At 34.7% G+C, this 15,162-nt stretch overlaps 2 protein-coding genes and 1 non-coding gene across 3 annotated transcripts in view; 1 reads left to right on the top strand and 2 right to left on the bottom strand.

Moving 5' to 3' along the window:
• Positions 1-1,099: 1,099 nt before the first annotated feature.
• On the bottom strand, positions 1,100-1,171 carry trnam-cau (transfer RNA methionine (anticodon CAU)). Its single transcript has one exon. It is a non-coding gene; the product is annotated as a tRNA-Met (tRNA).
• Positions 1,172-2,268: 1,097 nt separating this feature from the next.
• LOC113064326 (zinc finger protein Gfi-1b-like) lies at positions 2,269-6,556 on the top strand. The gene is made up of 7 exons (XM_026235060.1): positions 2,269-2,406; positions 2,879-2,991; positions 4,210-4,395; positions 4,515-4,744; positions 5,231-5,368; positions 5,496-5,661; positions 6,145-6,556. Exons 2-7 carry the CDS (start codon positions 2,886-2,888, stop codon positions 6,321-6,323), a joined length of 1,005 nt encoding a protein of 334 aa, XP_026090845.1. The 5' UTR covers positions 2,269-2,406; positions 2,879-2,885; the 3' UTR covers positions 6,324-6,556.
• A 6,000-nt stretch (positions 6,557-12,556) lies between these two features.
• The window catches only part of LOC113064327 (breakpoint cluster region protein-like), a 60,056-nt gene continuing 57,450 nt past the window's right edge, over positions 12,557-15,162 (bottom strand). The window contains exon 23 of the mRNA XM_026235061.1: positions 12,557-15,111. Within this exon, the coding sequence (XP_026090846.1) occupies positions 15,022-15,111 (90 nt within the window). The 3' untranslated portion in view covers positions 12,557-15,021. The remainder of the gene's footprint in view (positions 15,112-15,162) is intronic.

Below are 15,162 nucleotides of genomic sequence, written 5' to 3' on the forward strand. Positions count from 1 at the left end.
GGGCGATAAATCTGCCCAGCCATAGACGCTATTAAACAATTACATTTAAAAAGTATTTTTTCCCCTAAAAATACATACATACATAAGAATGCACGCGTGAGGAAGAAAATAGAAAACTATATTAAAATCCAAATAATAAACTATTTACGTTAAAAGGTACTTAAAATAATAATAATAACTATGATTCATATAATACGGTTAAGGGATAGTCTACCTAAAATTACAATTATTTAATAATCTATGTTATCATGTAATCACATGAGAACCTTAAAACAAAAGAAAACTGTGGTAAGATCATTGCACTAATTTATCCATCACTTTCTAACACTTTCTAACATTATATTCAACATAAGTTATTTATCTCATCTTTCAGAAATGTAACATTTTGTACGCTGATCTTTGCCTCTGGTTGAGCATGTATATAAGAAGTGAAAAAATATTTATACGGAACTGGCCTGCAATAAATGCACGCAAATGGTTAAATGTCATGGACGAGACTGTTTTTTGTTGAGTTTTTTTTTTAGTGGAGATGTCCCTCTAGTGGTTTATTATGGTCTCAGACCTCAATTTAAATACATCAGCAATTTCTTAGCTCATAATAGTACACATTGTGGTATAACGCCTTAATTTTTCAGTGTTTGCAACACTCACATTGGTGTTTTCCATGCCTTCTTGTTCATATCTGATCTGATCTGAGTGTCTGTTTGAACTCCGTTCTGACTACATGCAATTTACTATTTATTAGACTCATTTTCTATTCTATTCTATTCTATTCTATTCTATTCTATTCTATTATATTATATTATATTATATTATATTATATTATATTATATTATATTATATTATCTAAAATATTTTGGATCCGTTATTTTTTATATCAGGCTTCATTTTATTATTTATTTTTAGTTTTAGTAATGCTGTAGTGTGCTTTTGTCATTAGTTTATTTTTTGCCTTTAGTTTCACTTGTCTTAGTTCTTTTATATTTACTTTATTTCATATTTATTTATTTTTATTCATTTTATTTGTGTAGGCTATATTAAACTTGAGATTACAAGCTGTCATTTTAAATCACTACACATTCTAGAAAAGAAAACTATCTAGCAGAGGATGGTTTCGATCCATCGACCTCTGGGTTATGGGCCCAGCACGCTTCCGCTGCGCCACTCTGCTTGACGCCAATGATACTAAAAATGAAAATAGAGAATTAATTAAAAAAAAAAAAAACATACAGTACGATACTTTTACGACAGTCGGATAATATACAGACTTTGCTATCATAGAATTTGAGGGTTGAGAGTAAATCAGCCTGTCAAAATAGCGAACATTTATAATTTATCTAGTTATTTATAATTAAGTTATATTCTTTTTAAATAATATAGGATCATTAGTAGAGAGAGAGAGAGAGACTGCAACACAAACTTAAGCGCCCATAAAAAAGATATTTATTTTGAAGTCATTTAAAGATGCGCTGCAATTCACCACCAATCCACACGGGGGCGTAAACACATTAATCGATTCCATAATGCGAGCACAAGACAATAAAAATAAACTGACCGGGGATTTTAAATGAACAATGTTGAGTGGATCAAAACGCTCCTGGGTTACAGACACTCAATAAATAAACATCCAAGAATTTTCCAGCGCTTAGTTTTCACAAACAATGAGTTAATAGCGTAATTGTGCTTTTAATCAAATATCTTATAAAAAGCCTAAGGCTGCAACCAAAACACAACTGTGCAAATAAAAGTAAGCAAACATTATGAGGTACCAACATGACAGGTTTGGTGTGTATTTAGAGGGGTAATGTTATGTTCAAGCAAAGTTTGTTGCTGGTTTATTGGTTTTATGTTTTAAGCCCGCTACAGCAAAGTCAACAGATGACCAATAACTATGATGATAGATTATTAAATTGACAGCAGATAATTAAGAAATAATTATAATAATTAAATGTGCAAAATATTTTGAACCTTTAACACATGTCGTAGCAGTAAGAGATGTGGGCTAATATAATAATAATAATAATAATAATAATAATAATAATAATAATATAAAAATGCAATCCAATATTCTATCTGTAATTTTAAAATAATAACTAGTATTTGTTAAAATATCTTAACTATGTTGGAAAATCATAATGAAATGATCGCACGCAGCACACCAGGTTTAGTAAGCAAATATCGCGTCTGCTGTCTGTAATTGGTTGAAAGCTCAGTCAGATTCCACCGCAGAATTATCGGATTGAAAATCAGGGAGGGGAGTTGAAAAAACTCAACGCAACCAACTCACAGCGATGCAGTGCTTAAGTTTCTAAACATCACAACGGATTTTCTTACACCTTTCAGCACGAAGTTTGCCACTCAAACAATCAAAGGACTTTAAACATTAAGTTTTCAGTTTTCCTTCAGGTAAGCTGTTTTTTTATATAGGCTATAATACATTTTCAATTAAACCCAATTATTTAAAAGTTTTCCATACATATCACTTACATTTAAAATAATATATTATTTAACAGTAATTTGGTGTATTAATTTAGCATAGAAAATGTCTCAAACCTAAATTTGACTGAAATTTTCAAAACATCAACACCAGATATTGTAGCCTGTAGTAACTGTGTAAAATTTCCATTTTATTTGGCTACTTCATTTTTAGACATGAAAGGAAAATAATATTATTACAAGAGTTTTGAGTTTCGTTGTTGTTGTTATTTTTAATATGATAGGACTATCATACTTTTTTATTTTGTCATTTGTTGGAAAATGTTTAAGTTTTTCTTTTTATTCTATAAGCTTGTAATACCTGATAGACATGTTCAGTGTTATTTCGTAGATCATGACAACTATGAAAATTAAAGTATCTGTAAACAAATCTATTTTACAGAATCATCATGCCACGATCGTTTCTGGTGAAAAGTAAAAAAACTCACAATGTGCACCGACCCATTGACATCAAGCAAAGTGAACAGAAACTCCCGGACCAAACACACAAAACAAGTAAGTGCCATTATTATATTTTAGTATCAGGCTTACTGAATTTATACTAAAGTGCTCGGTAGTTTATATTTTATTTTATTACTTGAGCTATTGTATTTTAAATAGCTTATAGCATTTAAAAATCAATTGAACTAGACCTCCAAATTCACCTGTCTGACATATGGTGTTCATGAGACGAATAATAAACAGTAATATATAATTAAAATGTTCTTGGTTTTGTATGTTTCACATTCGTTTACATAATTATGGATCTCTAATTCTCCTATTAGGGATGAATAAATGATTTGTCTCCAGTGAGTGATGAGTGGATGTGGTGAGCACCTGTCAGATTGGTGTTTGCTGATGGTGCCTCAGCCTCAGGCTGACTGTTATTTGATTCTAGGGCTGTGTCTAAAACCTTGACAGCTGCTTACTTAAGACAGCATTTTGGGCTTTATGTGCTGTTTACTAAGGTAGCTCAATAGGTTGTATTCCATGGAAGTCCATAAGCTGTAGAGCAGTTAGGCTGGATGTTACGAATATGCAAACTAGTCCTATTCAAACAAGAGAGCAGTATTGTCACTGGATCAAAACTGTTCTTTATAGGGTTAATTTGGAGGAAATGTAATCGTGTAATTAAGTGTGAGGAACAATCTTAGATCTGTCTAATGCTGTCATAAGTTTTTGTGTACACATTTATTGCATAAATAGTCTTATTCAAATATAAATACTTTATCAGTTTCCCTTTAGAAAGGAGTTGCCTGAGTGAATAAAGTGGCTGTAAGAAATTATTTGGATAGTTAAGCGAAAGTTATTATTGCATCAAATGTCATTGCATTAAAAAACAAAAAATAAATAAAACAAAGTGGCATTTTATTTTTTTAACAGATAGCACAAGTTTCCATTTGAAACAAACTTGGTTTAATGTTTCATTTTTTAATGTACTGATGTTCAGTGTTTACAATAAAATTAAAGGTACTTCATGGAACCTTGCCATTCCGTAAAATGTTCTTAAGGTTTTTAAAATGTTCTTCACACTTAAAAAAAGGTAAGACATTTTCTTTGAGGAACCAAAGATGCTGGTTTTTGGAATTGTTGGAATTTTCTGAATGGAATTTTTTGGAACTTTAATTTCTAAAATTGTATGTTATTTTATTAAAATGAATTTTATTTTCATTGCCGATGTGCTGCAACATTGTACCACATGCATTTTTCAATCTTATGATGTCATTTTTTCAGTCCCAGCACTGGTCCCTTTGGAACCAAAGGAAAGTAATTCCCCAGAACAGCCTCTGATAGATTCGGTCATTCGGCCGCCCCACAGAGACCCATATGACTTGATCAAGTGTGAGCGAGATCCCGACTGCCCAGTACCATCTCTACCTGAGCTGCCTGTCACAACCAGACGCCCGTTTTACTTACCGGGTGAGTGTCTGAGCACTGGCATCTTTTATTTTTTTTGTCAAGTATCATGTAAAATCTCCAGGGCAGATTTAGACACAATAACAATAATAATCATAATGTTTCCGCTCTGCCTCCAACAGAGCCTCATCTGGCAGAGTTCCCTCCCTACTACAAGAGCTCTTATACCTGGGATCATGTTCCTGCAACATATGACTTCAGGAAGATGGGCTTCTCTCCATCTCTCCTGCAGCACGCCAGCAGCCTGTACGGAGCGCATCTGAAGCAGAGCTCTGAGTCTCCACAACCACTGGACTGTAGCACACACTACTCACCCACGTCGAACACCTACCACTGCATTACCTGTAATAAGGTTAAACATAGATTTAATTATCTATTTAAAACATAATTTTTAAATCATGTATTCATTTCTTATTTAAATTTTTTATTTTCAGATTCTTTTATTTAAAAAATATATATATTAAATATATATTATTTTGTTTACAAATAAATTATCCATTTGTTTATAATTTTATTTATAAATGAAAATATTTTTGAAATAAAATACAAATGATACAATTTTATTTTTAAATGTAAATTATGAGAAAAATATATATTATATACTTTTATGTAAATAGTACTGTAAATACTGTCTCAGCTTCAAATTATTTTATTTTTTTCATTCATGTGTGTGATTCTTACAATTAAAAAATATATATTTAAATGTTTTATAAATACAATAATTTATAAATAAAATATGAGAAAATTAGGTTTTGTAATTAATAATATAATATAATTAATATATATATATATATATATATATATGAATTCCATTGTTGTTTTCTGTCCTCTTGTCCAGGTGTTTTCCACCCCTCATGGGCTAGAGGTTCACGTCAGACGTTCTCACAGTGGCACACGTCCCTTTGGATGCAGCATCTGCAGAAAGAGCTTTGGGCACGCTGTTAGCTTAGAGCAACACATGAACGTTCACTCTCAGGTACGAACAAACCATGCTGATCCAGTTAGCTGCTGCACTATCATACTGTATCATCATAATCCCATTAGCTGGCATTTGGATAACGCCTATCAAAGGAATTCATTTTGTTGTTGTTTTGTGTTTAAAGGAAAGAAGTTTTGAGTGCAAGATGTGCGGAAAGACCTTCAAACGCTCCTCTACACTGTCCACTCACCTGCTGATCCACTCGGACACACGGCCGTACCCCTGCCAGTACTGCGGCAAGAGATTCCACCAGAAATCTGACATGAAGAAACACACTTACATCCACACAGGTGAGACGCCATGGTGTGTGACTGTGTGTTTGTTATACCTGGGTTAAAAAGAGATCTGTGGCGATGATAACGTGCACAAGCGGTGAATATTTAATAACAGTTGCCCCAAATCTCTTTCCATATTATTTGGAAATACATCTTATCTCATTCCATGTAAATCATTAAAACTGGATATGCCTAAGAGATGCTGAAGTTGGCTTTCTAGGGTGTGTTTCTATGAGCGGCACAGCTACAGATAAATCAAAAAAATAAGATTAAACAAATGTTGTCTTGATTTGCATAGCTGGTCTTCCTGCTTTCCTCGTGCCTCTTGGAAAGTTAGCTTTGCATATAGCAGACAGCCACTCCTGTGTCGGAAAACAGAACAAATCTGGGTGGCACGCAAATCCATGCTTCAAGCTGGCTTCAAAGCAAAGATTCTCCAGTGTTTTTATACCGATTAAAATGGCATTTTTTGAAATTTTATGTTATGTTTGTTAACAGGTGAGAAACCTCACAAATGCCAGGTGTGTGGCAAGGCCTTCAGCCAGAGCTCGAACCTGATCACACACAGCCGCAAACACACTGGATTCAAGCCGTTCGGCTGTGAGATCTGTTCCAAAGGCTTCCAGAGAAAGGTAGATCTCCGGAGACACCAAGAGAGCCAGCACAGCCTTAAATAACAGAGGTTGCACATGGCGTCTCCAAATAAAGACCACCTATGGCTGGAAAAAAGACTTTTGCTTCAGAGAAATGTGTTTCTCTAAGTAGACTCTTGTTAAAGGGATGGTTCACACAATTTTTTTTATTCTATCATCATTTACTCACCCGCATATTGTTCCAAACAAATTTGTTATTGTTAAATTAAAACTTAAATTAAAATTAATGTTTGCAATTGGAATAAAATTAGTAAACAACTATTAGATTAAACGCTTAAAACAAACTATATAAATACATAAATGATGTGATTTGATAAAAAACAAATTAAAGATATATAGAAATATTTAAAACTAATAAAAATGAAAAAAAAACATCATAAAATTGAAAGAAAAGCTAAAAAGGGAAAACTTCAAAATATAAAAAACTACTATTTAATATGAAATATAATATAAGGTTTTGGGTTCTCAAATGACATTGAGTCATTTTAAAAATATATTGTGCTCCACAGAAGAACCAAAGTCATAGAGGTTTTGCTCAACTTGAGGTGAGTAAATGATTTTGACTTCAAAATAGATTTCTTTATTCAAAACCAGTAATTCACTGAAACTGTAATCTGACACACAAAAGGCCAGCAAATCTCCTTTTTAACTATTAAATCAGAACCATGTTTCAGGAGCCCAAGCGTTTTTTATTTTTTTATTTCAAAATTTTTAAACGCTTTTTAAATGCAGTCAAAAGATTGTACTGTATATTATTGTTTAGATGGATCCTTTTTTGTCTTCTGTTATTTATAGAAACTCTTGTCTCACAATAAATACACATGTTGGAAATGAGTGCTTGATTAATAATGCATAAAAGTAGATTTGTAAATCCAGTCTTGGGATGAAGAGAAGAGGGAGGGGTGCACATACTGTAAATGTGTAAAAAAAGAAATCAGTCCTGGACAAGTATAGTGAAAAACGAGAAGAGTCAGCAAACAGGGCTTTGCTGTGTTTGTCTTCTTGTGTCTCCGCCCTGACGAGGATCCGGATACACAGTTCCGTTGGTCTTGCAGATGGTTCTGCACACTGCCGGAGGCTGTGTGAAATCTCTGGTGTGACTGGAGATAAAGCTTCATTCAAATATGTACCTGGAACTCTACATGCAAATCTCCTGCCTGGCAGGTTTGTAAACTTCATGTCGTGGCTGAATGAATGGACATTGTAAAAGAAAGGCAATGCAACCAAATGAAGAAATGTATTCTTATGAACGCAATGATTCCTGTGATTAAACTTTGACCAACTGGGACTCCTTAGTCTTAGTTGTGCAAACATTTTGACTAAGAAAACTCAGAGATTTACTGATGTCTGCCTCTCAGGTCACTCCCATCAGTGGAGTTCAAGCTGCTTTGCCAAACAAATTCCTACCGACACAGCTTTGGGCACACCGCCCCTCTCAAACAAAACAGACAGTTAGGAAAATCCAATCAGTCTACACTGTACTGTATCATAAACCACACATTACACACCTCACACATGGTTCTGCTTGGGTACTGCCTAATCACAAAACATGGTCAGGAAAGGTAAGCGCGGTTATTCAGCAAAGAGGAACTTGTTGAGAAAAACAAGCTGAAGAAAGTTGACCAGAAATCTCGTCACTTCCACTGCTGACCTGTTCCCCATCTGCGCCCTGCACACCTGTCATAAAAGTTCAGAACAGAAATCAGTGTCCACATCGGGGTGGAAACAGACAGCGCATCTCTTGTAACAGTTGGTAAACAAATCTGCGGTGCCCATGCAAATGATTATTTTTGTTACCTCATGAGGTCTGAGTCATACTGAGGACAGTTACCGTCGCATCCCGGAACGACACAATGAATCCAACAGCAAATCACAATCATGCTCACAATCGTGTCAGATTTGGATGAGAGACAAGAGGGTGAAGAGAGAAAGGGGAAATAGAGGGGCAAGCGCACACCTGAGTTCCACTTCCTCTTTTTCTGTTGCTTGTGTTGATTTTGCATGAGTTTGTAAATCAGAAAACTGTTTGTCCATCGTTCATGCAACAGTGCATTAACAGTAATTTCAGGTTATGAAAATGCAACTGATTTAAGTAGCTACTGCTCCAGTCTAATGCCTTGTGTACCTGCATACACTATTCATCAAAAGTGTGGAGACATGCCTATTTGTTCTTTCAATACTAGAGAGTGTTATATTGTAGCCAAGGCTGAATTTATTTGACCCAAAAATACAGTAAATTCAGCAACACTGTGAAATATTATGACAATTTAAAAGGTTTTCTTTATTTCAATATACTTTTTAATGTGACTTATTTTCAGCAGCCATTTTGAACTCCAGTCTTTAGTGTTACACGATCCTTTATTTTATTTTATTTTATTTTTTAGATATTGTGGCTTTTGTTACATTTGAATTCCCAAGAATTATTTGGTGAGCTGAAAGTTTAAAAGAATGGCATTTATTTAAAAAATAAATATTTTTAAACAAAATGCCTTTACTTTCACCTTTTACAACTATTAACCAATCAGAATTCAGGAACAGAACTATCAGTTTTGAAAGAGTTTCTACAGTTAAAAATTTGTTCCCAACCAACTTATACATTTCAAAAACATATTATTTAAATTTTTGAATTTTATTTTGTGAAGCACAAAATATATCTGTCTACAATTTTTTTTTTTTTTATGCATTCACGCATTAATCTTCACATCATTTTAAGGTCACAAGAAACAAATTCAAGTAAGCATGTCTAAAGTTTGATTGTAGTCTTTTAATATATTCCAACGAATCAAAAACACCATATGGTAAATTCACTCAGCTTTGGCAGCCAGCTGCTTTATATTTGTAGAAACAGTTGATTCTGAATTTATTGTGAGGGAGAATAAAGAGACATGATATTTAGAAATAATAATTATAAAAAGTATAAAATAAATATAAAAAAATTAAGTGGATTTTCTGCTAATAGCAGTTAAAGTCTGCAAGCAAAAAGAGAAATTTGACCTTGTATAAATAAACACTGAACCAATGCATTAGCACAACATTACACCAATAACACACAAACACGCATATTTATGTCATGTGTATGAACAAAAAATTAGAAAAGGGTCCGAACATCTTTTAAGATTACAAAAGCAAAGAGGTAGAGCCAAAGGGAGAAAACAGGGAGGGATAAAGAAAACATATAGGAGAGAGATTTGCTTAACAAATGAGTAGATATGCAAAACTCTGACTGCGCTTGCCTGAGGCAAAGTAGCAGACGATATGAGCCAGAGCAGAGACCTTATCACAGAAAGGACCATCAAAAATGAAAATGATCACATTACAAAATAAAGACTTGAGCTTTCTAATAAACTGGCTGATGGTGCAGCAGAGCATGAAGACATTACAACAAACATACTGCTTTTGGGGTGTAACCTATTTTTTAGAAATGCATCTGTTTCCAAAAGCAAGCTCCTAAGCAGCACTAGAAAAGGTTTTTGAAGACTGTAAAAGCATAAAACATAAAACAAATATAGAAATCAAACTAGGCAGAGAAACGTGCTTACTTGAAAACATGTTTAGTTGAGTCTCTCGTCTTGATACAGAAGCAAAAATAATATATTATTTTAAGTCTTTATACAGCATATGGAAATCATGTGTTTAAGTTCGAGAATATATTTACAAGTGATTTTTATTTATTTATTTATTTATGCTTGCATATGCAGTCATGCACAAAAACACACAAAATGTTTTTCTTATGAGACCTCAGTCCACATATTTAAAAGTGCAACTGGTGTGTCTCAAACAAAGGACCTGTCAGTGAGTTTTATGGGTTTGGAGATGAGGAGAAGACGCAGATAGCCAGCTGTCATGTCACGCCTAGAGCAGAGCGATGATACAGTATTATCATCATTATACAATATACAATCATTATTTAAATCCACTCAGAGGATTATGCATTAGAAAACTAAATATATATGGAAATCAAATGAATGCTTTTATTGCATGTGTCCTTATGTTAGTATGTTCGGGTGCCTTGACTGCGTTTCATAACTCTTGATTTTTGATGATTTTGAGGGGATGGTACTTAAAAAAAAAAAAAAAAAAAATATATATATATATATATATATATATATATATATATATATATATATATATATATAAAGGAAAAAAATAATAATAGGAAAAAATAATAAAGGAAAAAAAGTATTTTAATATTAATATTTAAAGCAATTAATATAAGCATATTTCTATGTTTGAATTGCATTTGAATAATTTCTTTCTGGATTAATTAATAGATACCCATATTTTTCGGACTATAAGTCGCACCTGAGTATAAGTCGCATCAGTCCAAAAATACGTCATGACGAGGAAAAAAACATATAGAAGTCGCACTTGACTATAAATCACATTTATTTAAAACCAAGAACCAAGAGAAAACATTACCATCTACAGCCACGAGAAGGCGATCTATGATGCTCTGTGTAGACTGCAGGAGCACTGAGCAGCATCTCTGACAGTATAGAGCGCCCTCTCACGGCTGTAGACGGTAATGGTTTCTCTTGGTTCATTTCTCTCGGTTCATGTCAAATTAATTTTGCTAAATAAGTCGCACCTGACCTGACTATAAGTCGCAGGACCAGCCAAACTATTAAAAAAGTGCGACTTATAGTCTGGAAAATACGGTAATATGAAGAAAATAAACAACATCGTCCCATGAATCACTACATTTGCACATTAAAATCTGATTTTTAAAATCAGTGAGGTTACAAAAAGGCTCAATACTAAAGTTCCCTCACAAGATTAAAGGGACTAGATCAGTCTTACTGTAGATCCAGGAAACTTGCGTTGGGTCGCATGCAGCAACGGCAAACTAGTGCTACAGAGATACCAGACATGAAGGGTGGGTGGGTTTGAACTATGTTTGGTGACCAGCGAAGAGCAAAACTGATTCAGACACAACAAGGATCAACAAACCTGCCTGCAAGATGAGGCGACAGAAGAAGAAAACCACTTCTAATCACTGTTAGAAGTGAGCAAAAGAAAAAAAAGGGACAGACATGGAAATAAAGTGGGAAAGAAGGAACAGAACAAGAGTTGGTGAAATCTGAAGGGAGCAGGCCTCTCGGAGCAGGCAGGGCCGTGATGGGAGAAGGACAGTCTTATCTGACCACATCCACGCTGTAACGGTCAGAGCTTTCATGGCCTGCTGAGGGAGGAGTGACAGCCTGAGGAGAGCGATAGAACTGTCCACATGAGTAATCAGAGACAAACAGACGAGACCATACTCTCCTCCTCACTCTATCCTATAACAGCTCTATGACAGAATGACAGTCTGCATTTTAACTCAATCCATCTCTCCAGTTCCTCAAAGCTCAGAGTCTCATATAATGAACAGGAAACAGAGCTTCTTATCATACCGCTGGAGGACTGTGTGGCCTCTGCAAAAGCACAGAACCAGACAAAATGCACCAAAAATAAATCATCAACACTGAGGCCTTCTTTCTTGACGTCATGATGACATACTGATAAATACTTCCAAATAAGAAAGAACACTCTCTGTAACGAAACACATTAACTATAAAGAGCTAACGTACAGAAATGGGAAACTGACTATACAGTATAATTCAAATAATATTTTATAATTTCCTTGTTACATCAACATTCGTTTTCTTGCATTTGCAAAGGTATAGGGCTATTCAATAACTTTAGTGTTGTTTTTGAAAAGTCATGTGATCTGAAAAAGTGTTTTTCACTTTATCTATACCGACAGTGTTCTATAAGACAACATCTAGCATGTAAACATTGATGAAAACGAGTTTATAGAGACTTTTTTTAACGTAACTGAGGTAAACATCATGAGAAACGCTAAATACGAAAGAGAGGAAGAAGGGGGAGGAAAGGAAGAGCGAGTTTTACTGCATTGTTGTCGAAATGTTAGTGTTTCTCTATATTGTATGCAAAAAGCAGTTCGTCAAATGAGTAGAACAAACAATATCCAGATCACCTCTCTGCCAGCACTCGTCTGCTATTAGCCGATTGTTAATAGAGCTTGTTTACCACAATGGAGCGAAGCTGTGCTGCCCCCATGTGGACACATAGGAACATTACATATGTGCAATACAGTCGAATGCGTTTCAAAGCATGTTCTTCCGTAAAAATGCATGTACACAAAAAAGTAAATTATTAAATCAAACTACTGTACTATCTATAATGTGTAAAAAAAAATTCTCACTGTGTGATACAATCTCAGTTCAAGAAAAAAAAACTTGAAACAGCAGGTATTCATATACAGGAGGTTTTATTCAACATTTTGTGTATAAACATAGGCCACAAATGCCTTCCAAACGTTTCAGTCTCCAGAATTCATTATCTATTAGAACAGTCCTATAACCAGAACATTAAAGTATTAGCAAGAATAAATAGTGACAAAAAACTTAAAAGAGGGAAAAAAGGAGAGCATCCAAAGCCTGTCCCGGTGGCTGTCCAGCATGTCTTCATGTGTTTAAAGGCAAGGTTTCAACATAAATCATCATAACATTACAATGGACGACACAAATAGACCCTTGCGGTGCTTTCATGACCAATCATTTCAAAACTGTTGTACTTTGTGGATACAAATAAATCTGGTTATAATGTAAAATGCAAGACTTCAGAAGATGTGATTAATTTGCTTGTAGACATTTCCTACTGTGTGATACAATCTCATTACGTTTATAAGAAATTTAAATCACATTAGTCTTTAAACTATGTGCAGTGCAAAGTAACACCCCTCCTCAAACATCATGCGCGGTATCACTCCCATTATGTCCAATATTCCTAACCCAGTAACATTCAACAATCAAAAAAAAAAGCACATTAAATAAGCAATTCACTCAACGGGAATGCTTTGAATCACCTAATGCCTTCTGATAGCAGTAGATCACAGTTTGATGTCAAGAGCTTTATATTACAAAAAGCGGGATATCTCCAGAAGAAACCCACATGTGATGCTGAATTCAGTTCGGACAGGTGCAAGATACAGGAAATGTACATTTAGTGTCAACAATCAAGAAAGAGGACAGACAAGATGAAAAGTCTCAGACACACTTTTACTGCACACGTTAATGAAAAAGTTAGATGGTGGTTTAACAGCGATTCCTTTTCAACTGCTGCACCACTTTTTGTATCTATGACAGTCTTCAAAATCCTTCTACAGTAGCCAGAATTTGGTATAACGTTACATCTCAAAACGCACAGACACTTATCAAACTTAAAAAAACAAAACATTAAAAACACTTTTAAATCAAAAAACATGCCTGCATGTTAAATAAAGTAACTAAAGCACCTTTAACTGAAATAAGCTTAAGAGCATTCATTTTTACTGATAAAATGAACAGAATTGCTATAAAGACAAAATACCTGTACTGCATCCATTATTAACCCTTCCTTCATTAAACCATCTGACGGGATTCAAGAATAAGATTGTGCTATATACAGCGTTGTTGTTGTTTTTTTAACCTTAATGTCTTCCGCTGAGACAGAGAGGCACTGCTGTATGCTTCTCAGTGAGACATAAACCACAGTGTGCTGTGAAGCTTGAGAGAGAGCAGATGTGAAAGACTAGTGCAAGCTAAAAACCTCTCCATTTGGTCATCTCTCAACACTAGATATATATGGCAGGGGAAACGCTAATGCTGTGTGCTATCCTCTGAGCATTTCAAATGGTGAAAAGATTCAAAAAGACAAGAGGATATGTAAGGAATCTACAGTACTTCGTAACACGGATAAGTTAGCGATAAACATAGACGTACTTTGGAAAGACACTGCTGTTGATATCTGTCCCCAAATAAATAATAATTATTCTATATTACATAAAAATAATAAAAAAAACAGAATAAAGAAAAACACATTGAATGTACTTCCCGCTCTCCCAAAATATGAGGGAGAAAAATCTTATGACTACGAAAGCATAATGAAACATGTATAATTTGTTTTTAAACACACTCATGAATGCTTAAATATTGCTTCATAGAGAGGTATGGGCTAAAAAAATAAAAAATAAATCTCAAATTTGTTTGTTTCTCAATGTTATCTTAAATTAGAATCACATCAACACTGACAATAACTAAACCAAACATCATCATCTACAAAGAAATCCTTTTAAAATGAAGTCATTTAAATGATCGACATACACTAATAGGAACTATCCATTTGACTTTTTAAAGAGTCTGCAATAAGAACTACGTTGAAATGCCATGTAATTATCTATCATATAAAAGGATCCAAAATCTGGAATGGTTTGGAGCTGGATACTGAATTGTAGCAGCACAGAAAGAGCATCAGTGACCAGTGGGGACAGGTGAAATGAGGACAAACACAAAAAGCCAGAAGAGACCGATTTCACTGTCACCGGCTGATATGAATGACCAGACACAAGAGCGTGCTCAGGGATCTGAGGAGTCACTAAATCAAAAGCAAAGGTGCTGAACGGACACTGATGTTCAGAGGAAAACTGGCGGTTCACATGGAGTGTTCAGTAATATTTAAGGTGTGCTCGGAGTAAGTCGAGTTCTTCACCGTTTAAAAGGGTTGCTTTGCCCCTTAGTGGCGACAGCTAGAAAAAAAGCGCAAAAGGCAAAGCACTCCTGCTTTTGCTCAGGTGGAGTTGCTCTTGTGCATTCCAGTGTCCGTTATACCCAGTGGGTGGACATGCTTGCTTACTCCCTCTCCCACTGGTATAAGACTTACAATGGGAATAAGGATTCCCTTACACCTCTGTGGAAAACAGGATACTCTGTCTCTTACTGTCTGGCGTCGGGATGGTCTCCAGCTGAAGGAAATACAGCAAAACTTGCACCTGCAGAACGAAAGAAGACAGAATTATCAAAATTTCAGGAGACGTGTAATG

The sequence above is a fragment of the Carassius auratus genome, chromosome 46, assembly GCF_003368295.1.
Source record: "Carassius auratus strain Wakin chromosome 46, ASM336829v1, whole genome shotgun sequence".
Classification (NCBI taxonomy): Eukaryota; Metazoa; Chordata; class Actinopteri; order Cypriniformes; family Cyprinidae; genus Carassius; species Carassius auratus.